The sequence below is a fragment of the Arvicanthis niloticus genome, chromosome 17 (assembly GCF_011762505.2).
Source record: "Arvicanthis niloticus isolate mArvNil1 chromosome 17, mArvNil1.pat.X, whole genome shotgun sequence".
Classification (NCBI taxonomy): Eukaryota; Metazoa; Chordata; class Mammalia; order Rodentia; family Muridae; genus Arvicanthis; species Arvicanthis niloticus.
In genome coordinates, this window is record NC_047674.1 from 3015004 (window position 1) to 3042417 (window position 27414).

Here is a 27414-nt window from a genome sequence, read left to right on the forward strand (position 1 = left end):
GACAGGACGGTTAGAAGGAGCCCTGCAGAAACATCCTGTCTTGAGCATGTACCGCGTTGTCCATCTTTTTGTATTCACGTCTCATTGACCTGGTCTCCCCACAGTTGTGTACTTCAGGAGAGCCACGATGTCTCAGCTCTGCCTTGTGGGCTGAGATCCAAGGCGAGTTTGGGATGCTGCCGAGCTGACTCCTCCCCAAGTCTTTCACGAACATTCATTCTCTAGTACTGTCGCCAAGAAGGTAGCCACCACCTGCACACAGATATAAAATCAAAATAGAAATGAACCGGAGGCTTGGCACCCTAGCCATGTTTGAATTGCTCAGCAGTTGACCATACCCAGGTCTCACCATGGATTTTAGTGTCTACTTCTTGGGTGATTTAAGCTGAGCTGACTGAGGTGAGAGTTGTCTGCTCTGAGGCCTTTGGCAATTGGGTCAAACCTACAATTCTGCTTCCCATAGGGATAACCTTCCCCAAGGAAGGATTTGATGGTAGTGTAGAGAAGACAACTGGTCCTAGGAGGGCTGCTTTAGGTCGCCATAATGCAGTGTCCTGGTTTCTAAGTGTTGCCCTAACAACTTTGTGCATGCTTAGCTAACACTGCATGAATCCATTTTCCTACTGTTGTTAAAGTAGATGTCTGTTATATGGGTTTGTATGGGAAAGTCAAGGCATGAGTTGAATTGTGTTTCTTTGGGAAAGCTTAAAGACAGAGTCTGGTTTTTGGTGTTTTTTTTGTTTTGTTTTGTTTTGTTTTGTTTTGTTTTGTTGTTGTTTGTTTTGCTTTAGGTATTTGACAAAATGAAGTCCTTAAAGGACTTGTAGGTTTTCATCTTTATCTCCTGCTGGCTGTCAGCTGAGGACTGTGAGTGTCTCCATTGTAATGTCCTCACAGTCTGTGGCTTCTTCCCCCCTTTCTCTCCCTTTCCAAAGAGGCAGGTTGGCTCTCTTTGATGACTGAGGTGACTGTTGTAGGTTCTGTCACATCTCTCTGACAAGCTGAGTAAGATTCTCCACTCACAAGATGCTCATGGATTGAGTTGGGACTTGAGTAGTCTGCGCCCGTCGGCCCATTTCAGGATCATCTCTGATCATACCTGCCGTATAAGGTGGCGTGTTAAGGCGTACACACATTTGCAAGGTGGTGTAGTGTATCCAGTCCAGCACATGCTTGCAGATTAATTCGTTTGTCTGTTACTAAGCAAAGCTTGCTTACATGGAAATATGCCTTATTTGAAGAGGGTAATTAACATCATCTTTACATAAATGTTAGTAATTTGCCTTTGGAGACGAAACATTAGGAATCCCCAGAAAAAGAGTGAGAGAAATGAAGAGAAGGGTTGGGGTGATACAGTTAAACACGTGCTCTAATGGACCCATATGGGGAATACAGGTAAAGTATCACTGTGACGGCTATGAAGTGCTTAGGTTCGATTCATAGATGAAAATGAGAGAACTTATACAAAGCTGACATTCTAGTTTTGAAGATAAATACTTGAAATGGAACCTGTAGGAACCTACTTGCCACAGGTGCTCAGCAGCTCTCTACTGACTACACAGCATGTCAGGACTTCTTCATTTTAGCTGTACTTCAGGAAGATATCTTTTTAAATGTTTGTTGCCCACTTATATATTCATCATAGATTTCCACTCTTATTTAAAATTTTCTGTGTGAAATACTTTGATAGGTATTTAATTAAAAGACTAGACAATCTCATGTACAGTAAGTATTGTTCAGTGGTGCCACTCCTACTGTGGTGGGTGGCGGAATGATTTTGAGATTTTAGTTGGCACTTATTTTTTACCCTTCCTGTTATTTCTGTCACTAGCTAAGGAACCTGTCCAGCTTAGACCTCCGTCACATCACTGAACTGGATAACGAGACCGTGATGGAAATCGTCAAGAGGTGCAAAAATCTCAGCTCTCTGAATCTCTGTCTGAACTGGATCATAAACGACAGGTAACCATTGTAATGTCTTAAATGTGTGTCCCGAGAAGAGTCTCGTGGTCCAGAGAGCCGCTGTGCCAGGACACGCCCACATTAAGTCAGCTTGGCTGCAGCTGTGCAGGAAAGCAGGCGCAGGAAGGGTCTAGACAGACTCTTCAATGCGCCTACTGCTTACAGATGCAGCAGCGTTTTCATGTGCTTTATTACGTGTTTGTTTGAACCACAACAGTAGCATTTTAGTTCCTTCCGTGTTACTTCCAAAGCATATCTTGATTGTCTTCTTTAAGGTTTTGAGATTTTTGTGGTTGATTGTTGTTGTTTACCCTTAGACATTTTCTTGATGATGATGTCATTTATTACAAATGTAAGTTGTTTTTAAATACACTCACATGATTAGCAGTTTAATACATAACATAGAATATGTAAAATGGAAAAAAATTTTAAAGTAATGATAAACCCATTTTTTCCTGAAATATTACACGGAGTTAGATAAAGATATAGTACACCTCTTACGTAGACTTTCATAACACAGGTAAGTGCGCAGTATCCCCTCCCTCCCGCACTGCCAAGGAGGCGGGGCTGTGAGGGCTTTGCTGCTGGCACTACACAGGAGGCAGGCATGTGACGACAGGCATGAGACCAGAGCCTGGCCCACAGAGAATTCACTTTCAAACTAAAACATGCTGTTCCATCTAAAATTAATGACTGTTTAATAGAAATACTTTATAATTGGGAAGAATAATATATTAAGCTTGACACTTTAATACATTAAACCTAAGACTCACCATCCTCTTATTTTTTTAAATTTCTTTTTATGTTTGAAAACAGTGGTATAGATTTTATTTTTTCCAATTATAACGAGTTGTAATGATCAACAGATTACCCTAAATTATTCTTTAAGTTATATGATTGTCTTTGTGTAAGTCTTAGTAAAATTTTTGTAGTAATTTTTTCTGGCATTTATTTATTTTCAAATTTTAACCAATCCATAAAATTTACGATTGAATATGTGTATGGTGTCCCGTGTAAAGCGTCAGTGCTTCTTTAAATGCTGTAATATCTAAATTGGGCTAAGCAAACCTGTCTCTTGCAGCATTTATCCTTTAGTGATTTTTTTTTTTTGAAAAGGCAAAAGTCTAATGTTCAAAAATCCACTCTTCTTGTCATTTAAAAATATACAGTATGATATCATTGTCTATAGTCAGGAGTCCTACTCCTGTCTAGGTTATAAAGGCCAGTTCTTGCATCTTTTTCAAATGACAGAGATCATGTTATACTTGCCAACAAATATGTTGAACACAGATGTCTACTGACTTCCTGACTCATTGGATACGTGCCCAGTAGTAGGCCTGTGGTAGTCCCTTATGAAGTTTGTCAGGACCATTTATACTGCCTGCTCTATTGATGAACTAACCCTTGCGCTATCCATGTACAGAGGGTCTGTGTTTTCGGTGAGTTTATATGCAATTATCTTCGTTTTTAAATTTTTCCTCTTTCTTGCTAAGTGGGTAACATGGGGCTTAGCCCCACTGTAGCTGGTCTTTGCTGCTTTGTGGGTTCTTCCTTTTGCCACCCTTTACCCCATGGCTTTACCCCCATCACTACACAGGAGAAAAAGAATAGGGGAGAGAGTTAGAGATCCCTGAATATCATTTCTTTCTTGTTTCTTCTTTGAGCACAACTACTGACAAACCATGACCAACCCTCGTGATTGAGTAACAACCATCTACCCCACCTGCAGGCATAGTTCAGGATGTGTAGCTGACAGTGTGCTGGACAATTAGTGATCTTACCAAGTGTATTTGCCTTGTTAAAAAGATCTATTGTCTGTTTTAAAAATCAGCCCGTTTAGTTTTCTGATGTCGAGTCACATGTATTTGGGTTACTTACACATTCAGTCTGTAAACATTTTCTCCCATTCTATGATTTTCTCTTCTCTCTGGTGTTTCCTTTGCTATGTGGAAGCCTTGCAGTTTGATGTCATCTACTTGGTCTGTTTCTGCCTGTGCTTCTGGCATTTTCAGAGTCTGCCCAAGTACTTCCTAAGGTGACGTCACGAGGAGCTTTCCTCTTTTTATTGGTGTTTCACAGGTTTTTTTCTCTCATATTTTTGTTGAATCTGATTTGTCTTGAAAAATTTACTGATTTTTTTCAAATTTTCTTTAAAAGTCCTTTGACTTTTTGCAATTAAAATTTGTTAAAATGCATTTACTATATTTGGTAACATTTACTTTACAAAGTAAGCCAAATATTCAATGAAAATTGATTGATATCAATTTAAAAATTAAATTTACTGATCTTTAAAAGTCTAATGGACTTTTAAAAATTATAAAGAATCAAAATTTGTTAAGATGTGTTTATTGTTTTGCTACTATTTACTTTACAAAGTAAACCAAATATTTAAAGAAAATTGAATGATATGAATTTAAAAATTAAAGTGTCTCCACCCTCAGTGTTCTCTTTACAGACAATGAAATGACAACTTAACATACTCTTTAGTAGCTTTTCATGACAAGTAATAAAGTATATAAACATCTTGTATTTCTAACTGCTTAATATTCAGACAAGTTTCTTAGAAGTAAATAAAAGAGGAAACAGTCATCCTGCAGCAGTGTGGTCATATTCTGGTTTTCTGTACATATGACCTAAGAGCCATAGATACCTAGTGGATCAGAAATGTAATTAGTAATCAGAAAATGCTGCATCTGGTAAATAATGTGAAATCTGTGTATGACTTGTGGATTATGTCCTAAGTGAACACTGTGTTTAAAACAATTGTCCTTAGTGATCTTAACCTTCTCCCTCTTCAGACACGTGCTTCGCCCAATCGGGAGACTTGAGTGGATGGCCGTTCCTTTGCCCTCTCTTTCTTTTTCTGGCTTTGTGGGCTCAACTTCTTGGTCTCTGTAATTTTCTTTTTGTACTTATCTGTAATGGTTATTTAGTGTTTGATTCTAAATATAATAAGTACCGTGGAGATTTATTTCTAAGGAATGAAAGTGTATTTTTATGTTTTTAATGGAAAAGTTTGGATTAATTGAGAAAACATGCATTTTAATGAGTCGAGCAGCAGAGTTATGGAGATCAGACTCTTTTAGTTTTAATTACACTACTTGCACTTACCCTGTGTACTGTAATAGAAGTTTCAGACATTAAAACCCACTTTGCAGTATCATCTAAATTACTCATCTCATTGTTCCTGCCATGCTGTATCACTAAGCTAAGTAATATTTGTAATTATATTGGTATAAATCTAGGACTTCCCATCAGACTTAATTATGACTTCAGCACTTAGCCAAGATGGGTTAGTAACCTTTGGTAGAAAGAGCGCTGGAATGCATTAATGCATTTAGCCTATTAATTAGCTTCGGTTTTATGTTTGCTCATTAGTACTGTCCTTCTGTAAATCAGGCAGCAGTGCTCAGTACTTGGTCCTGTGTCTCAGGATGTGGAGCGCTGAGCGCCTGCTACTGTAAGGTTGGTCTTCTAGGTGACAGGAGACATGATGTCAATGACGAGCTCAGTCAGGGTAGAGGGAGGAACATAACTCTCACTGCCCAGGTAACTGGCAGTTGTGTCACCCACACTCTGTATAACCCTCTGCATCTTGTTTTGTTTAGAGGAAGGTCAAACTCTTCCTATGACATTTAGATCATGTTTTTGACCTCTTTGGCTTTTAAATGGATGTGCTTTCTGTAATTACTACTATGGAAACTTGGTGGGAACAAACAGGAAACTATTAATGGGTCGTGAGTCAGTTTTCTATTTCATAAATGGAATTAATCAACTATTAATATATGGGACATTCTCACATTTGTGTTTATAGTAAGGTCGCTTTCTCTCTCTCTTTTGGGGGGTCTAGATTAGCAGATCTCAACCTGTGGGTTCTGATCCCTTTGGGATCATGTAGCAGATATTCTGCATATCAGATATTTACATTATGATTGATATGTGCAGCAAAATTGCATTTATGCAGTGGTAATGAAATAATTTTATGGTTGAGGGTCACCACGACATCAGGAACTGTATTAAAGAGTCACGTCATTACACAGATTGAGAAACACTGATCTGGAACCTTCAGATATTATTTTGTATATTCACATATGAAAACCCTGTCACCATTACAGACCTGTATAAAGTGCTGGTTTAGTAAACTTCAGTGGTCTCCCTTTTCCTACACTCAAAATTCTTGTCTCTGAAACTTTCTTTTCAAACTACACATTTAAAACTGATTAGTAATTAAAGGCTGTTCTTGTGATCATGATATCTGGTTTGTTTTCTGTTGTTTGGTTGGGATTTTGTGGGGGTAGAATCAAATAAGGGCTTTGCATGTGTTCCATTGAGTCCCGCTAAGGAGCTGCATCCCTGTCTAATGGATAGCCTTGAAATTGATCTGTTTGACGAAGACACGCTGTTCTCTCTCTTTGTTGCTTCCTAAAGGCTCCTCTTGCACTGAAAGGATGGCACAGCATGGTATTTCCTTGTGTTCAGAAGGATAGGAGAGCAGTCATTTGACATTTACCCTCGCTTTCAAACACAAACACAATCCAAGCGTTGTATGGAAAGAGAATATAGGACTGTTTGTATCTGTGATTTAAGTTGAACATCTGGTTATTATGTCTTCTCTAGTCTCTGTCTCCAAGTTTATTGGAATGTTTATCTGTATTTGATATAAATCTTTTGTTCCTTTACAATCAATTTCGTCTTTAGGGTTTTCCGTGACTGTGCAAAAAATGCACGTTTAGGTATAAAAGGTGGATATGTAAAAACCTTGAAGGGTTCTGAGCTTCTTCATAGCAGTTTGATTATAACAGTTCCTTGTTACTGATTTTATCAATAAGAATTAAAAGAATTTGCCTTGATCTAAATAGTTTTTTACAAAAATTATGTAATTTTGTGTCAAAAATGTAGTATTTTCAATTAAAAAATGTTAACATTGGTCCGGAAGAAAAGGCTAGTTTAGTTGCTGTGACGTGCATCTGTTAGCAAGTGACCCTTTAATTCCAGCTCCAGAAGCAGTGTACTGCAAAATCGTGAGAGAGATGGCAGATTCTCTGGCAGCCACTAGCTGATGTTACAAAGCACAACAAAGCCAGGGTTTGCCCTTGTGCCAGCAGAGCCCCAAGATGGGCAGACTGCGTGCGTTGACATGTGTTAGAGAGGCAGTGGAAAGAGTTCAGTTTACAGTTTGGAAGATTGACAGTCTGGTGTGGTCAGCTGGTGAGCTTGCTTTGGGGGAGGTTCTTCTGATAGATGCATAATAATGGCAGGAAGAGATAATGTGTGAGATAGCAGTGTGTGAGATAGGAAGTCAAAGAAAGGTTGGAGGTCAGGTGAGAGCTACTGTGATCCTCTGAGAGCCTCCATCTCCTAAAGGGTCTGCACAGCGAGAACTCAGCGGCCAACCTACGGATGATTTCTACCCTCAGTCATAGCCAGACCTCAGCAATGGTTGTTGGTGCAAACTATCATTGCCATATTTTTCTTGGTTAATCTTTTATTTTCATAAAAGACTTTAAAATATGGAGATTTTTAAATCTTGAACTCTTATTGCTGCTTTCTTTTCAGGCTTACAATAAGATTTTTTTTAAAAAAAAAAAATTAAGATACCTTTTATGAAAATTCTTGAGCTCATGTCTTGTAAAAGTTTAAATTAGCCTATCTTTAAATTTCTAGCCTTTTCTTATCAGCAGTATTTCAGGATGAGGAGTGGGGTATCGTCTTGGGCTGTTGGCCATTTTCTTTATCTGACAGATATGATCCATATTTTTATCTGTCTTTCTCCTACACAGCCTACAAAGCTGAAATTGTTCTTCATTAAAATATAGAATAGGGACCAGAGGGATTGCTCAGTGGTTAAGCCCTTCCATCTCTTGCTCTTCCAGAGGACCTGCATTTGCCTCTCAACTGCCTGTATTCCACCTTCAGGGGATCCAGTTCCCTGTTCTTCCTTGTGTGGCACCTGTACAAATGTATCCTATATACCACATATAACCACATATGTTGCATATTTATGAAATAAGACTATATGAAAATTTAATGTGTATTTTAAATTTATACTTTAATATGAAAAATATTAAACTGTAATGCTATTTTAGATATTTCATATTTCAAATAGTTTATTGTAAGTTGAGTCTGATAAAAACCTTCACAGCTAAGAGAGTTAATTATTTTACCTAGTTTAGTTTTTTTCTTGTTATTGTGTCATTTCAGACATCAGGACCTTGACCAACAGGTAGAAGTTACAGGAGAGACAGAATTCAGCTTTAAATAAATAAAGCATTTGTTTTCATTAGCAGACTTCCAATATCTAAAAGAAAACAGGGCTGTGATAAAACAATTTATTGAATGTTAAGCATACATAAACTGGTTTTCTAAACTCTTTCCAACTTCAGACCTATCAGTTAAAGTTATTTGTTTGTTCTGGTGCTGGGATCCAGCCCAGTGTCTAAAGCATTGTGGGCATGTGCTCTACCACCAAGCTACATCCTTAGTCATCGTCGGTGTCTTTCTAAAGAGGAATTTATAGGTATTGCTTAGAGTTGGCTAACACCAACCTCTTATGCTCTTGTACAGAAAGACAAATCCCTTTGTTGTGCTTTAGGGTTTATGTGGGCTGCAATTGTGCAGTGGCAGATGCGTACCTTGTACCTCTCAGTGAGACTGACAGTGAGTGCCCCAGCTCATGGAAAACTCAATGAGGTTTTACAGAAAAATTTTTTTAACTCCCTTGATCATCTCTGGGTGTTTATTCTGTTTCTTCTTTCAAATTTCCATTGATTCAATAAAAAGCGGTGATATTTAGACTAAAGTTCAGAGAGGGTTTGAGCAGGTGTTGGTGATATAAAATGTTTGCTGAGTGCCCATTGTGTTGTATTTCCAGGACTCGTTTTGTGAACATATGCTATATATTGTATTTATAAGTGTTTCCAGGACTAAGTGGCTCATCTACCTTTTCCTGTGAATGTCATGTCACGGTGGACTTAGACCTTTATTTCACTTCAATCTGTAATATTACTTAATTCTCAGAGATACTGAGGTTTAAAGGTTGCCCAAGGGGACAAACCTATCTGCTAAATGCAGCAGCACAGTTGGATTTGAACTTGAGGATATTTTACTCTCTATTGAAGTGTTGTGGAAGAGAGGATATTCAGTTGGGATATTGTGCAGTTTGGGCAGTTTTCTTCTCTGCTAGCACAAAAATTTGAAAATAGAGAAGACATAAAAATATGGCATTGGAAGGGTGTTTGGAGAGCTGGCTCAGCTGTTAAGACCATTGACTGCTCTTCCAGAGGTCCTGAGTTCAATTTCCAGTCAACTACATGATGGCTCACAACCATCTATAATGGGATCCAATGTCCTCTTCTGGTGTGTCTGAAGACAGCTACAGTGTACTCATATACATTAAATACATAAATAACTCTTTAAAAAAATATGGCATTGGTGCACACAGTGCTAACACACATAGTGCCAGTGTCTTAGGAAGGTGAAGCGGGCTATGTGAGCCCAGGAGTGTCACACCCGCCGAGCAAACAGCCAGCCCCATCTATTATGACACTAGTTAATTATGCCAACTGCCATGCCAGCCTCACCCTGTCATCTGTGCCAGTGCTGTCCTTCCTCTAGAGTGTGGAGTAGTTTGGATACTGGCGTGTCTTAGTTTCTTTTCTATCACTATGCCAAAACACCATGGCAAAGTCAATTTTAAAGGAAGCATTTTATTAGGGTGTATGTTTCCAGAGAGTAGTAGAGTCCATGATGAGCCTAACTTGTTGCTAGGTAGTACACAGGCATGGCACTGGAGCAGTAGCTGAAAGTTTACAAGTTCAGACAACAATCATAAGGTGTGGGGTTGTACAGTGATACCATCTGGAATGATATATGGGCTTTTGAAACCTTAAAGCTCATGCATAGTGACACACCTCTTCCAATAAGACCACACCTCCTAATCCTTCCCAAACAGTTCCAGCAATTGAGGACCAAGCATCCACACACAGGGGCCTATGGGGGCCATTTCCACACTACCACATGATGTCTAGTAATGTCTTAGGGTGATTTGATGGACCATTTAAAAATCTTATCGTAAACTACTTTTGTAATCCACTGAATTAATTTTATGTATATCATGTAATTATAATTTTGTAAGGAAGGCTACCTTAGGCAGGTAATGTCTTTATGCATGTATGTACATGCCTCTGTGTGTGTGTGCCTATGGGGGGTGCATGTGTAGAGGACAAAGGTTAATGTTTGATGGTTTCTTCAATTACTTCGTCATCTTATTTTTGAGAGAAGGCCTCTCACTGAACTTGAACTCAATCATTTTTGCTAGACTGCCTGGCCATGATTCCCTTGGATTCATCTGTCTCTGTCTCTCAGGATTGGGGTTGCAGACACATGCCATGCCTTGCTTTTTAGATAATGGTAGCTGGGATCTAAATTCAGGTCTTAATATTAATGTAACAAGCATTTTGCTTGCTGAGTTGTCTCCCTGTCCCTAGAAGGGGCAGTTTTATTGAATCATGTCATGAATATCTCTGGATGCTCCACTACAATGTTCTTTCTGCTTTTATGTTTTTCAAGCTATAGAAAGATTACCTAAGATACAGAATGGACATTTAGTCTGTGAGACTCACCCCTCTTTTTATAGGGGAGTATTTGCTGGGCATTAAACCCACGCACCTTTTACTCATAATTAGCAAGGACTCTACCACTTACCGCTGTACTATCACCCCAACCCAATTTGTGGTATAAAAAAATGTTTACTAGGTTATAAAATCAGAGTTTATGATCATATCATAGAAAAGAGCAGGAAGAATACATTTTAAATGATGATAGTGCAGTGCCATAAGCCCATGGGTTAGTGTTTCCTACCTCATGTCTGGTTTTGAATTGCTAACAATGAAGGAAATCTTGATTTATTCATGAAAATGATAGCTTATTGGCTGTTCAGATGAGTTTCTCTATCTTTCCCGCCCCCATGTCTCCTAGGAATGGCCGTATTCTTAGTCACTCAAACTTGAAATAGTAATTAAAATAACTCACTGTTGTCAAAATCTAAAGTGTATGATAAATGAAGCCCAGTAAATAGTGAAAATATGGGATAGATGATTAAATCTGACAATTTCCCTGTAAGAGACTCGAGATGATAAATATCTCCTGTGATTAGTTATTAATTTAGTGCAGGGGATTTTCCTTCAACTTAAACTGTTTTATGAGCAGTGGCATAAAGAAAGACTTTAGAAGGTAGGTACGCACATGTTTAACTGGAGCGGAAAGTGCTGTGACTTGATTGGTAATAATTAAAAATGGCAGGCCTGACAACGCACGTGCCTGAGCTATTTTCTGTATGACAGTCTTTTCTGAAACCAAGAAAAGGAAGGTGTTTACTGAAGACATGGAAATGACAGGATGCTTTGGCTTGGACTTCCACCCGCCATGAACACAGGAAGGTTTCATGCATCCCATTCCACAGACAGTAAATTGAAGTTAAAAAAAAAAAAAAGCAAACTTGTTACATTAACAACAATTATAATTGTAGTGCTACTAGTAATCTGTCTTAAAATGATTAAGAATGCTTTTATAGTTAAGACAAAACGGAGTGACTCCAGAGAATCACTGTGTCACGTTCCTGTCCATCAGGACACAGAGCGCGTCAGTGTTGGTGGCCTTGCATGTGTGACTTGTGGTGCTTTGTTTATGACCCTCTCTGTCTCCTTCACTCTTGGGCTTCTATGTTCATGTTGCCTCTTTACTGTGTCATACTGCTCAGAGAATTGAGTTAATCTCTGTGTGTCAAGAGAATTGTGAGTGCTGGTTTTATTTCAGGATGAATAAATGTACTTTCAAATTTAATTATAAGTTTGTAAACAATTAGAGAATGGTAACACTGCTCTCTCTCTCTCAGACTTATTTATTTCTGAGTAAAATTGATACTTACATGATTTAATATATAATCTAAATTCAGGTAGAACTTTATGTACTACACACGGTTATCTGAAAGTCATATCCTCCTCCCCCCAATAAAGGAGCTTTAGTGCTTAGTTATTGAGGGTTGCCCTTTTTTATTTTTTACTTTGGGGATATTTTGTGTGAAGAATCATTAATATACATGCCTACAGTGGTAGCAAAAAGTATTAATTTTCAGTATCAGCTGAGAAAAAAAACCAAGAGACAGTGACAGCTTTCCTTCTGCTTCTTAGTGAGAGCAGTATGGCTGCATGGGGAAAAAATCAAGCGTTTCCTCTTGCTCTTCTTGCAATGCTCTCAGATGCATATTTAATAATTGGTTAATTGCTAATATGTATCTAAACATGCTGATTTAAGGCCAGGTTCAGATTTCAACAATTATCATCAGAACATCAGGTTGTGAAAGCAATGGTAGCATCGTCAAGGCTACCAAGCATGCCTACTGCACAGCACATCAACAGAGCAGTTAATTTAGGGTAATTGCTTTTCTGCTTGTTCAAGGTGCACTTTGCAGCTGTCTTTTGAGATCCCAGCATATAAGAGTAAGGGGGCATTTTACAATGTTCCAACAGTTACCATAAAATGAAAACAAAACAAAACCAAAAAAACCTAGTGACTATGTAGTTTATCTACCAATCAAGTAAGACTTCAAAGGTGATTTTAGACATTACTGGAGTTTTTACAGTCATTTGAGTAGATCACCTGTTCCTGGACTGTGACACCAGGATATTGTTAACCCTGAACAATCACTTAGAATTGTCTAATTTCTGGAAATCATGCCAAGCTGCTTAGGAAGAAAAAGCTAGTTATAAATACAGTGACGTGGTTAGTGACATTTCCTTGAGACGAGCATTATTTGGCCTCTTACAACATAGTAAGAACGTTAAAGTGGCTTAAAAATTCGAGAAGCAGATGCGCATCGTGGAGCCGCTCCTCGTTACTGAGCGTTACAATGTTGCCAGCACCAGTTTGTCTGAAACTGAGAGCTCCTTGTGTATCCAACTGCGGCTCTGGGAAGCACTGTGTACCAGAGCCTTAGCTCAAAATAACTGCAGTTCTAGGAATTCATTGGAAATTGTAGGAATGCCATCAGACGGGAGTTAGCTCATCCTCACACTGTTTCTTGGTTTACCATATTGTGAAACAGCAAGCAGCGATTTCCGTTCTCTCTCCTCCCACAAGGAGTGGTCTTGATTATGTAGTGTGTTCAGTGGTATAGTTTGTCCTTTGAAGTTGTCCAAAGCACACAGACCACAGTATTGGTGGCTATAGAAATGAGTCTTTTGGAGACAAACATGTTTGAGGAAGTACGGGTAGCAATTATCATTTTTGTGACATTCTGTGACTCTCGAGTATTTCAGAAACATATTCAGTGAAATGAGATCTCACACAGTGAGTTAAAGAAAAGTTTCCACTTTTTAATCAAGGATTCTTACTTTTATATTTGTTAGTTGATACAAAAACTAGTGTAATAAATCTGAACTCTTCCTAATTCAATATGAATACGTCTCTAGGTCTAGTTAATTAATTACAATATAAAAAAGATTTCCCCACTGATAATTTTCACACAGACGAATAGAAGTAGGTGTAATTTTTACAATGGTGTGTTTGCCTTCTCTCGTGGGCTTTGTGATTTCTTGTAGGGCTGCACATGCAGCCTAGATTTCCTGGGTAGATGTAGAGTGTTCAGTCTGAAAGCGTGCTTATTAAAAGTAAAAATATCAGGGGTGCTGCAGATATGGCTAAAGGGCTAAAAGCACATGCTGCTTTTTCAGAGAACCCAGGTTTGATTCTTAGCACCCATGTGGCAGTTTATAACCATCTGTAACTCCAGTTCCAGAGGATCTGATACCTTTTTCTGGCTTTCTCAGGCACCAGACACACAAATGGTACAGACATATGTGCAGGTAAAACATATAAGAAGGTGAAAAGATCGAACAGAAACACATATGTGATTAAATAAAAAAAATTGAAGACTTTTATGACATGAAAGCAACCGCCACTCACGTAACCAACCCATCCCAGTGATAGTATCAGTTATTGCTTCTGGATTGTGCTCATCTTTTGAAATTTATCAGTGAGGCAGCCAAGTAGCATAACTCCATATGGCAGAAGATAAAGTTAACGCTTCCGTTTCCTCTTCAAACCTTAAGCCCTGCATTTACTGATGGTAGAAATTTACAAAGAGCTGTAATTGGAGTGAGCTAGGAAAGCTTCCCTGTGCTCTGCAGACTGTAACTCCAGACTCCTCCCCTGCCTGTGCACATCAGTCTGACATTACCTGTATGTGTACTTTACTGTGCAATATGACATTGTTTCTCCATTAGGACGTGAGCGAGTGTCTTTATGCTTTTGTAGTTTGCACTGACCATAGTGGAACTTAGTTGTGGGTCTTTCACAATTTGGCTTTGAGAAACCTTAGAACATCTCTGCTCACCTCTGGAATCTTGCCACCAGCATATGGTTAGCATAGACCAGCAGTCTTCAACCTTTGGTTCGAGACCCTCATGGGGATCACATGCCAGATATCCATATATCAGATATTTACATTATGAGTTACAATTAGCAAACTTACAGTTACGAATTAACAACAAAATAATTTAATGGTTGGAGGCCACCACAACATGAGGAACTATGTAAAAGGGTCACGGCATGGGAAGGTTGAGAAGCACTGGCATCGATCACTTTATCTGATCATGAGAGACCTCTTTAAGATGGACGACCATCCAAGGTTTATAGCCAGCCATCAGCTTTGTAACCGAAGCTGAATCATACAGTGTGGCCTCAGCCTTGCCTTCAGAGTGCTGCAGTCTTGATTGGCAAGTAGCAGAATGTAAGCTGAGCCCTGTTCATGTATCTGGGCTGCAGAGTTGTGAATGAATGTACATTTTTATTTAAGCTGCATAGTTTGAGTGTGGTTTATTACACAGCATTTCATGGTTAAGATACTTCCTAGTTGTCCTAAGTTAAGATTTGTACATTGCATAAATAAAGTTTCCAGAAGTTTTTCGTTCATTATCTTTTTAGCAGTCAGTCACCGTGAGTCTTTGTCTGAGAATATTATGCCCTGTTTTACTGGTTAGGTAGGATGAGGCTGAGATGTCTTATTTTCTGAAGGTCATGCCTGGCTAGTATTGAGTCACAGTTGAGTGCAGAGCTGGTAGACCTCAGGCCATTGCAGTATCTCCTCTAACGGCTTATTCTGAGTTAGCAGTAGTTAGCTACAGTAAGCAGTCCACAAGTAAATACCATTGCAGCACAGTGATGATAAAGTAAGTAGTCCAGTAAAATCAAACCTGCCTGTAGTCTGTGAGCGCTTCGTCTTCAGTTGTCAGATACAGGCACACTAGAAACAAGAGCCGCTGCTCGGCTCCCACAGACCTGACTCTGCAAGGGCAGCGGGAAAGACAGAAACCCTGGGATGTATATATCGTAGAAATGGTTTTGTGCTCCGCATTTCTCCTTCAAGTTGGGAAGAAATGGAGGGAATAAAAGAGTGCGCATGAGAGGTGATTGTGGCCTAGGCTTCCTACACTGCAGCTTTGCCTTTGTCGTCTGTACTTTCCAGTAACCAGCCTTGCAGACTCAGAACACCCATGGTTCTGTCTGCACATGTAGTACTGTTGTCTGCTAAAGTCTGAGGCAGTGAAAATGGCTTAACTTCCAAAGTGCTTTCACGTTCAGCTTCAGTCACCTTGGTTAATAAACAGGAGAAACTGAGGAGGTGGATCTGACGTAAACATCTTTGCTTATCTTTCCATTTACCAAGTGACAAAACAGTCCAGCTCTACACAAGGGTGCCATAGGTTACAGCTCTGGAGTGTTTCCTGCACAACTTCTTAGATGATCTGGATACTTATTTTATTAGGGAAATATTATTTCCAGGGTTGTTTTTCTTTTCTCTTGAGGGAAAATTTAATAATTTTCCACTAATAAAGTACCAGTGTATTCAGTATTTTATTACAGGGCACATATGCACACTTAAAAATGCCTAGATGAGAGTGCATACATATTCTGAGAACTTTCATTTTGGGCAGAGGAGAGGACGGGTCATCTCCCCTTTTTTTGGGTAAAAGCGCTTGCTGTACAAACATGGGGACCTGAGTTTGAACCCTCAGAACCCATCAAAAGCTAGGTCTGGTAGTGTCAGCATCTGTATCCTCAGCAAACCTATGGGAGAGATGGTGCTCATGAAGGAGAGCCCCCTGAAGCTGGTAATCCAGCTGGCCTGCCTCAGCCAAGGCTGGAAATGAGAACTGGAAATGTCTGGGGTTGCCCCTGATCCCCCCATTACTCCATCACAACTTGGCAAGGTTTACTACATTTCCACTTACAATTAATTGCACATACATGTACACTAATAATAGTTCATGGACGAAGTGAATACATAGATAAAACATTCTGTTTGTTTTTTGGGAAAATATAATTTTTTCTTTGAGCTTTAATTTTATTGAAATGGATTTGTGTTCCATGTGATACCATGTAGATGGCAGCACTGGAATTGTGCTCTCTGTGACACAAGAACTGTGACTCTTCCACAGCCTCTAATGTTTAGCTGGGCTCTCGAAACTTTACTGATTGAGGATTGGTTGATTGACTGATTGGGTATCAAACCTAGTGAGCATAAGCTCATATTCAAGATCAGAAGAGTTGGGCAGGAAATGCAGGATGTTAAAATAAGTTGAGCAGAATACCTAAGCAGATTTGAAGATGCTCTCCAAAAGCTCTGCAGAAAGCGGAAACAGAAGAATGAAGCGGCAGCCGTGGTACTCTCCAGGACAGAGTGGTGGTATAAATGTGTGTGTGTTAGGGGATGAGTGCAGTCTGAGCTGACAGAATGTTGTCCTCACTGATTCTTCTTTTGTCCCATTTCATTCTTCTGCCTCTAGACATCTGTGTTATGATTACCTTTGAAGAAATCCATATTACCATGTAGTTAATACCTTCAATATTATGATCTCACCAGAACTACAAGTGTGAAGTTATTTATATTTTTAAGCTGACATGTGTCTTCCTTTTGATTCTGAGATTTCTCTTTCACAAGTTTATTCACAGCGCCTAGATGCCGTTATGCTGCAGAGGTGCTTTGGGAGGGGGTATTCTCTCTCGGCTGCTTTTCTTCTCCAAGAGGACATAACAGTGAAGCGTGGCGGCGGGAAAGGGGCCTAATGTATTACCACACCATCCCTGACAGACTTAGGCAGCCACACAGACATCACTCGAGTTGGACAGGATGGGTCATCTCCCATTTGTGGAAAATGTCCCTGTTTATAAATGGGGCAAGGCCACAATGGCTTTCTGTATTGGTTAAATAGCTTTTGTTTATTGTATGCATATATGCCTTGTAATTCTTTTCCCACTCACAGAATGCTTGTAATGTTTAATTCCAATAATTATACTCTATTTTACTGATTTGTCACTGTTGATTTTACATAATATTTTAGTTCTCTGGATGATTCTGATTGCTCACATCAATACTGTGTGACAGTCCATACATACATCGGCTTGGCTGGATTGAGGATACCAGGGCACCTTAATGCTCCCTAAGCATTGATTTCCCTGCAGCCCCGTCTGGAAGGATGGTGTCTTGTGAGCATTTATGTGGGTTGGGTTACACTGTTTCAGACTTAATGTAGCCTATGGTTTGTCCTCAGACAGCTATGAAGAGAGTTTACATATGTTTAATTTATTTTCAAGATTCTATTAATGCCATTATTTAGAATGTTCCAGTCATATACAGATAAAAATTCTAGAATATTAAAACTTTATCAGCAAATAATCATAGTCATTTACTTCAGTAACAACATTGGCAAGCAAAGTCCATTTTGAATAAAGATTCCAAGACCTGGTTTAAAGTCCTTTTCTCAGTGAGATCATCTCTTTTTAAATTTGCTTTAAATTTCAAAAGAATGGATATATCTGGCTGGCTTCTTTGAAGTGTTTGTACGGGTGAAACTTTATAAGACTGCACAGAGGGAAAATCAACAACTTTTGACATTCTCTTTTAAGGGCAGCAGTACGTAATTTTTATTCAATTTCTATTTAATTTTCTGAAGGTACTTTTGACATTCACAAATTATATCACTCATTTTGACATGCAAATGAGAAAATGAATAACTTTGGGATTCAAATGTGAGGCGCCCCTCCTAGGTGCTTAGACAAGTTCCCTCCTTCCTCCTCTCCCCTCCTCACCTTCTTCCTCTTCTCCCCTCCCCACCTCCTTCCTCCCATCCCTTCCCCAGGAATAAGAGTCTAATCTCTAAAAGAGAGTCCTTTTCCTGAAGACAAGCTTTGTAAAATCAGCCTTTCTTCTCCTAATGCGGTAAAAAGCATTGGCTTCTTGGCTGACTTCCCTCTTTTAGCTGCACCTTCTCTTTTTTAAGAACAATATTCTGTTGACTTTTTGTTGACAGCCACTGATGACATTTTCTCTGGTACTTTTCTTCCTTTAATTTGGATCTTCTCCTTCTCGAGTCCTCGGAATGTTTTCCTGCACTGTCAATACCCCTGGTGACATTTTCATCTGAATCATGACATATTCATTTTAGAAAACACAGCATTGTAAGGAAGTTTTTGGTCAGTGACATTTTGGCAAACACTTGCCAGTGGCCACCAGAGAAGGTCACATACACTTGGAGCAAGGAAATAGATTACTCAGAAACTCTTCTGAATGCTAGTGATTTGAACTCACAATGGGAGCAGAGTGACGAGATGCTTTGTGCTTCTTTTTTTTTTTTTTGTCCCAGTATTTCCGTGCGGGATCATCCACTGTACAATCTTGGTGAACTTCTTTGAGTTCTGTCTAATGAGTGGGGTAATGGGAGCCCACTGCAGTGAAGTGTCTGGAGGGTTAATCATGTTTCAAAAGCACCTTGCTCATGGACCGTTTGTTTATTACAAGACTGGTGGCTCCCGTGTTGTCATCTGTCGTCTGTGCTCTATCCCCATCTTGAAAGTGGGTGACAAACACGGGTGGCCTTACATCACACTTTGGAAGACAGCAGCAGGTTCTTGAAGGTTGCTCATTATCTAACATGGTGACACTGAGGTGTCCATAACCGTCTTTGGAGAACATGGCAGCCTTGTGTGTTCATTGTGTTCCACAACAGCTCTTTGGCATCAAATTAAATGGACAAAGTGAATTCAGACTCATGAATAAATATTTACAAACAAGTAATGTTCTTTATAAGTTTATATTGAATAAAATTCTTTTATATATAGTAATATACTTTATAAAATGTTTTTCCCATGTATTTTTTAATAAAATATATTTTAAAGAATCATACTTTAAAATATACTTTGGTTATCTGTGCACTCATGCACACCATCACAATGAATTAATAGAACAGTAAATTAAGTTAAAAATGTTTGAGGAAGCACCATTTTTTTTAACTTCTAAGTTGGTTGAGAAAATGATCTAGTTCCTATTTACTTTGTGTTCCTGTGAGTTTGGGTTTGACATACACCAGGCATTGTAGGATCTGCTCAGCAGCAGTGTTACTGTCCAGCTCATTCCTCCATCTTCCCGCTTGTGCCTGGTGCTGCAGGTCTGGTGTGGGCTTTGCTGATGTTACTGTTCCCTTCTCATTGTCTCTTCATTTGCCATCTAGGTCCAGTTTGCTAACAGTAAATCAAATTCTGACTTCAGAAAGCTGCTCCCAACCAAAAGATCAGCACTTTCTTAAATTAGAAAATTCTTAAAATTAGGTTACTTGCCCTTGGGTTTTTTGTTTTGTTTTAAGACTACAGCATACCCTCTAGACAGAGTATGGGGAGGTGTGTGAGACATGTTAAAATACAGAGGTGTCTTCCTGCAGTGGTGCAGAGGGGCTGGCAGGACACCGTGGGCTGCCAGAGGGCAAATTGCTGGAGGTGAGACTGGCGTGTGCTGATTTCCCTCTGCTCTGTCTTGCTCTGTTTTTCCTGCCCTGTGGCTTGCAGGTTTATTAAAATGCTAATGATGTTTATTCTGTTTTTATTGGCAGCTCTCAGATTTGATTATTGATATATCTGAATAACAGTGGAAAGCAATAACAATGTCTCCCTCGGCTCTTTCCCTGGTCTTTGTCGGTAGAAGTAGAAATAGCACAATGTCAGATAGATCACATGCATTTAAAAAACATCTGTATAAAGTGAAAAATTTTTTTTCCTTGTTTTTTTGAGACAGGGTTTCTCTGTATAGCCTTGGCTGACCTGGAACTCACTCTGTAGACCAGGCTGGCCTCGAACTCAGAAATCCGCCTGCCTCTGAAAGTGAAATGTTATAAGGGGATTGACTGTCAACTCTGGAACTGAACTGTTCATGGGACAGCAATGGGTTTCACATGGGCCCCTTCAGGTGCTGGGTCACCTGTCTGTTGAACACTAACTGCAGCTGCAGTGACGAGTGTCTGGGGGCAACTTTGCTGTATGTTTGTCTGTTGAACACTAACTGCAGCTGCAGTGACGAGTGTCTGGGGGCAACTTTGCTGTATGTTTGTCTGTTGAACAGTAACTGCAGCTGCAGTGACGAGTGTCTGGGGGCAACTTTGCTGTATGTTTGTCTGTTGAACAGTAACTGCAGCTGCAGTGACGAGTGTCTGGGGGCAACTTTGCTGTATGTTTGTCTGTTGAACAGTAACTGCAGCTGCAGTGACGAGTGTCTGGGGGCAACTTTGCTGTATGTTTGTCTGTTGAACAGTAACTGCAGCTGCAGTGACGAGTGTCTGGGGCAACTTTGCTGTATGTTTGTCTGTTGAACAGTAACTGCAGCTGCAGTGACGAGTGTCTGGGGGCAACTTTGCTGTATGTTTGTCTGTTGAACACTAACTGCAGCTGCAGTGACGAGTGTCTGGGGGCAACTTTGCTGTATGTTTGTCTGTTGAACAGTAACTGTAGCTGCAGTGACGAGTGTCTGGGGGCAACTTTGCTGTATGTTTGTCTGTTGAACACTAACTGCAGCTGCAGTGACGAGTGTCTGGGGGCAACTTTGCTGTATGTTTGTCTGTTGAACAGTAACTGCAGCTGCAGTGACGAGTGTCTGGGGGCAACTTTGCTGTATGTTTGTCTGTTGAACAGTAACTGCAGCTGCAGTGACGAGTGTCTGGGGGCAACTTTGCTGTATGTTTGTCTGTTGAACAGTAACTGCAGCTGCAGTGACGAGTGTCTGGGGGCAACTTTGCTGTATGTTTGTCTGTTGAACAGTAACTGCAGCTGCAGTGACGAGTGTCTGGGGCAACTTTGCTGTATGTTTGTCTGTTGAACAGTAACTGCAGCTGCAGTGACGAGTGTCTGGGGGCAACTTTGCTGTATGTTTGTCTGTTGAACACTAACTGCAGCTGCAGTGACGAGTGTCTGGGGGCAACTTTGCTGTATGTTTGTCTGTTGAACAGTAACTGTAGCTGCAGTGACGAGTGTCTGGGGGCAACTTTGCTGTATGTTTGTCTGTTGAACACTAACTGCAGCTGCAGTGACGAGTGTCTGGGGGCAACTTTGCTGTATGTTTGTCTGTTGAACAGTAACTGTAGCTGCAGTGACGAGTGTCTGGGGGCAACTTTGCTGTATGTTTGTCTGTTGAACACTAACTGCAGCTGCAGTGACGAGTGTCTGGGGGCAACTTTGCTGTATGTTTGTCTGTTGAACAGTAACTGCAGCTGCAGTGACGAGTGTCTGGGGGCAACTTTGCTGTATGTTTGTCTGTTGAACAGTAACTGCAGCTGCAGTGACGAGTGTCTGGGGGCAACTTTGCTGTATGTTTGTCTGTTGAACAGTAACTGCAGCTGCAGTGACGAGTGTCTGGGGGCAACTTTGCTGTATGTTTGTCTGTTGAACACTAACTGCAGCTGCAGTGACGAGTGTCTGGGGGCAACTTTGCTGTATGTTTGTCTGTTGAACAGTAACTGTAGCTGCAGTGACGAGTGTCTGGGGGCAACTTTGCTGTATGTTTGTCTGTTGAACACTAACTGCAGCTGCAGTGACGAGTGTCTGGGGGCAACTTTGCTGTATGTTTGTCTGTTGAACAGTAACTGTAGCTGCAGTGACGAGTGTCTGGGGGCAACTTTGCTGTATGTTTGTCTGTTGAACACTAACTGCAGCTGCAGTGACGAGTGTCTGGGGGCAACTTTGCTGTATGTTTGTCTGTTGAACACTAACTGCAGCTGCAGTGACGAGTGTCTGGGGGCAACTTTGCTGTATGTTTGTCTGTTGAACAGTAACTGCAGCTGCAGTGACGAGTGTCTGGGGGCAACTTTGCTGTATGTTTGTCTGTTGAACAGTAACTGTAGCTGCAGTGACGAGTGTCTGGGGGCAACTTTGCTGTATGTTTGTCTGTTGAACAGTAACTGTAGCTGCAGTGACAAGTGTCTGGGGGCAACTTTGCTGTATGTTTGTCTGTTGAACACTAACTGCAGCTGCAGTGACGAGTGTCTGGGGGCAACTTTGCTGTATGTTTGTCTGTTGAACAGTAACTGTAGCTGCAGTGACGAGTGTCTGGGGGCAACTTTGCTGTATGTTTGTCTGTTGAACACTAACTGCAGCTGCAGTGACGAGTGTCTGGGGGCAACTTTGCTGTATGTTTGTCTGTTGAACAGTAACTGTAGCTGCAGTGACTAGTGTCTGGGGGCAACTTTGCTGTATGTTTGTCTGTTGAACACTAACTGCAGCTGCAGTGACGAGTGTCTGGGGGCAACTTTGCTGTATGTTTGTCTGTTGAACAGTAACTGCAGCTGCAGTGACGAGTGTCTGGGGGCAACTTTGCTGTATGTTTGTCTGTTGAACAGTAACTGCAGCTGCAGTGACGAGTGTCTGGGGGCAACTTTGCTGTATGTTTGTCTGTTGAACAGTAACTGCAGCTGCAGTGACGAGTGTCTGGGGGCAACTTTGCTGTATGTTTGTCTGTTGAACACTAACTGCAGCTGCAGTGACGAGTGTCTGGGGGCAACTTTGCTGTATGTTTGTCTGTTGAACAGTAACTGTAGCTGCAGTGACGAGTGTCTGGGGGCAACTTTGCTGTATGTTTGTCTGTTGAACACTAACTGCAGCTGCAGTGACGAGTGTCTGGGGGCAACTTTGCTGTATGTTTGTCTGTTGAACAGTAACTGTAGCTGCAGTGACGAGTGTCTGGGGGCAACTTTGCTGTATGTTTGTCTGTTGAACACTAACTGCAGCTGCAGTGACGAGTGTCTGGGGGCAACTTTGCTGTATGTTTGTCTGTTGAACACTAACTGCAGCTGCAGTGACGAGTGTCTGGGGGCAACTTTGCTGTATGTTTGTCTGTTGAACAGTAACTGCAGCTGCAGTGACGAGTGTCTGGGGGCAACTTTGCTGTATGTTTGTCTGTTGAACAGTAACTGTAGCTGCAGTGACGAGTGTCTGGGGGCAACTTTGCTGTATGTTTGTCTGTTGAACAGTAACTGTAGCTGCAGTGACGAGTGTCTGGGGGCAACTTTGCTGTATGTTTGTCTGTTGAACACTAACTGTAGCTGCAGTGACGAGTGTCTGGGGGCAACTTTGCTGTATGTTTGTCTGTTGAACACTAACTGTAGCTGCAGTGACGAGTGTCTGGGGGCAACTTTGCTGTTTGTTTGTTGGACTTTGCTATGTCAAATGCCATGCAAACTGAGTGTCACATAGGCTGAAAGACCTCAAGAATAATCCCACACGTCTGTCAGGGGATGCTGTTGCTGTGTCCCTGCCTACATTCTCCAGATCCTCACTACAGATTTGTGACTTGTACGGAGAATTGTAGAGAATTGTACGAAACCTCCGAGGACAGTCACTCCATCTTCCTCTTTCATCTTGTAGTTTTGAAACTCAGGCTCAAATGTAATTTGGTGGTGTGTCCTCGTGTGTCCTCGTGCTTGCGGCTGGGTGGTGGTAAAATGTGCTGCATCCGGTACCCACTCCACTGTGCACTGCAGCGGCGCATGCCTGCGCCCTGTGAGCCTGCCAGTCCCACTGTGGTCCGCTCCTCCCTTCCATTACAAGCCAGCACTGTTACAGCCTTCAGCTTTCTGTCCTGGATTAGAATTGACTGCAGTCTCCCTGGATTATGGGCTCCTGTGCTTCTTTTGTGCTCTTTGCATGACAACCCCTCTCCACACACACACACACACACACACACACACACACACACACACACACACACATACATTTTAGAATTATTTTGGTAAATCCATCGCAAAGGAAAACTGAAACTGTATGAATTGAGCGATTCCCACTGTTGAGCTGTGGAGAGTGTCCCTTCTGATCCTGTGGACACACGTGTAGCTTTCTCATCTCTTGGTGCAGTTGTGCTGTATGCAGTGGGCTGCAGGCCAAGGCCAGTACTTAGTGAGTTCTGTAGTCTCTTTTCTGTTCTAGCAGCTACACACCTGTGTTATCGTTCATATCAGGAGTCTGTAGCAGTTAGCCATGCTCTTGTTGATTGGCGTTCTGATTTTTTCCAATTTTTAATCTAGCAATGAATATATGAGGAACATTGTTATATCCACATCTTTGTAAAAACAAACTTAATCAGGGTATCTTTCTGTGGATGCCATTGAAAAGGGTGTCACAGGTTTCTGCCAGCCTAGGACCATTTTTATTTATGAAGTGTATCCTTTTTTTTTTCCCCCCTTTCTTGTATTTTGGATTACTGTTTTCAACTCCCTTTAAAGAGCATCTTGGCTTGTCTTTCTGTTGTTATAAGAAAATGCCCTAGCTGGGCACTTCATAACAGTGTTAAGCTTGTTGCCAGGCAGTGGTGGGTTCAAAGCCAGTCTGGTCTACACAGTAAGTTCCAGGACAACCAGGGCTACACAGAGAAACAACAACAACAGAAGTGAACAAAATATAAGTTTGTCTAGTTTTGGATCCTAAATTCAAGATTTGGCCTCAGTTGTTGAGTTTTTGGCAAGGGATGGCTTGGCTGTATCCCATGGGTCAGAGAAGAAGGAAAGACAGTCAGTCAGGGATGCGGTGTAACTTAGACCATTCCTTTGCATTACATTATCACTTGAATCTTCTTACCTTATTTTTTTATTCTTTTTCATTTTTGTTGGAGGCATTCATTATCCAGTGCACATTATACATTTTGATCATTTCTTCATTCACTTACATGTTACAGAAGGACTTTCTAATCTGCTGAAGTAAAACTTCTTTCCTGTTTTGTCTATCGCTGTCCCAAACAGTTGACCCCCCTCCCACCCCGACCTGGAAAAACAAGCTTGTCTCTCTGTCTAGTTTTCATCTGCCGTTGTGGGACTGCTTCTGTTTTTCTGTAGGATTTTGGTCTCTGGTTGTCTAATCAACCAAATGTATTTTTTTCCTGATTGATAACTCATTAGCTCCACTTTCCCATTCTCAAAGCTGATGACTGAGAGCTTCTCCCCTATTCTTTATTTCACAAGCTGAGTAGTGATTTGTCCACTTACTGTATCAGAGTTATGGTGAAAGGCCAGTCTAGGCATTGCCGATTAAAGAAGGGGACGCTACACTTGCAAATGCTAAGACCCATTATGTCACAGTAACTGTTCATCCCCCTGCAGCCCTGTCCTAGGTGTGTAAATCTGATCTTGGTATTACAGTGCACTTAACCTACTACAGACCATCCATGCTGCAGAGAAGAGGTAAGTGCAGGCAGCTTACCAAAGTGATGAATCCTTTCATCATAACTCATCATGGGTCTTAGGATCTGGCTTTGGCAAACTTTCTCCATTGTGGGGAGAAATGAGCCCACTTACCTGCTGGCTGGCTCTTCATTGTGTAGCCATGTGATCAAGTGAAAGGACTGTTTTATGGTTTTGTTTTCTTGTAGGGATGTGGTGTGTAGGAGTCTCATTGCTGTGGTGTTTCTATAACCTTTTCCTGTGCTGATTGGAAAAGTAATCCAAGTCTAAGCTGATTATAGCTTCCTGTATTAACAGACTTTCCCCTCATAAAAAGACATGGATATAACACATAAAGAGTTAATGGAGAATAATTTTTTTTTAAATTTCACCCTTTATGGAAAGTTTGTCTAAACCTCTTTTACTGTGTAGTATCTTTATGTGCTGTCTTAGTCTATTTGGGTGCCTGTGGCAAAGTCCCATATGCTGGCTGTCTTGTAAACAACAGAAATTTCTGACAGTTCTAGAGGACTAAGATCAGAGTGCCAGCCAGGTTTGAGTCTGTTCATTACTCCACCTGTCCAATAGATGGTCCATTATCTCTGTATCTTTAAATATTAGAGTGATGGATAAACAGCCTCCTCATCCTCACCTCAAAGACCATGAATGCCATTCATGAGGTCTCTGCTGTGTGACCTGGTTACCTCGAGATGCTATTCAGACCACATGTATTCAGAACCACACATATTCAGACCAAAGCAGAGCTCAGTTCGCTGTGCTTGTATGTTACCCTCCCCCATCATATTTAATAGTCTTCTGAATCTAGGAACAGGGGTGTGGTTGAGTTTGGCCTAATTGAGAGGGATGTGAGAGTGGACCTTCAACCTGATGGTAACACTGTAGACTTTTCTGTTGAGTGTCATTGCTGGTTGTCTTCGGAGGACCTCATGGTCTTTACTCTCTGCTAGCATCGTGAATCTAAAGTTGCTTACTGCTACACTACCAGACACTGCCCTGTGTTCCTGGTTCCTGCTCCTTGACTCAGTGCAAACTACAGAGTATCTGTCTGCAGACTCTTAGAAGCTGTGGCTCTGTCTGCACTCAAGGAAGTACAGGACGGAAGTGTTTCCAAGGCTCGCTTGTTTGGCTTCCAGATGCCCCTGTCTCAGTTCTCTAATCTTAGTACTTCAGACTTGATTGCCCTAAGCTTCTGTGAGCCTGGTACAGTCTCAGTCCAACTGGGGCTGGAACATTTCTCTGATGCTTGTGATCACTGACGTTCATCCTGACCTGCTATACCACATGTGAGACAGATTCGCCTTTAGGGCCTTCAGTCCTGTCTGTCTGAAACAGTTCAGCTACTGACATAGTCCTGGGCTGTGCCTGTCGTACCGCCTCTCTGGCACTCAGCAGACCCAAATGCATGCTTAAGCACAGGCACAACACCTTTCTGTCTTAGTGCTTTTTAGTGGGAATTTTATTGTAGGAATTTAGAATACTTGAAATATTGTAAAACATAGATTTTCATACTTGCTTAAGTTCCTATTTTTTTGAGGTTGCTGGTTTTTTTTTAATTAAAAGCTCTATATAATTGATGTTAAATTTAGTTTTATATCTAACAATTTAATTTGTATTGCAAATGGCTCAGTATTTTCTAATTGGTTACCGAGAAGTGACAATATGCTTTCTATACATATAAATGTAATTTTGAAAGTTAACTTTAGAATTGGCTTGTTCTTTGACTTAACATAATTTTTGATAATTGTATAGATGATTATCTGGGAATTCAAAGGATTTCAAAGATATTAGCAGAGCATCTAAAAGGCATACTATTCTTAGGGGTTTTGTTTTTATTTATTTATTTATGTATTTACTTATTTAATATATCTAATTGTATTTCCTAGAACTTTGAGGGAGTTTTTTTCTTAAAACT

At 40.7% G+C, this 27414-nt stretch overlaps 1 protein-coding gene across 5 annotated transcripts in view; it reads left to right on the forward strand.

The window, feature by feature from the left end:
• Fbxl17 (F-box and leucine rich repeat protein 17) overlaps window positions 1-27414 on the forward strand; it is a 421711-nt gene that overhangs the window by 138756 nt on the left and 255541 nt on the right. For all 5 annotated transcript variants that reach the window (XM_076914670.1, XM_076914671.1, XM_076914669.1 and 2 more), the window contains one exon: window positions 1832-1962. In XM_076914670.1, the coding sequence (XP_076770785.1) occupies window positions 1832-1962 (131 nt within the window). The remainder of the gene's footprint in view (window positions 1-1831; window positions 1963-27414) is intronic.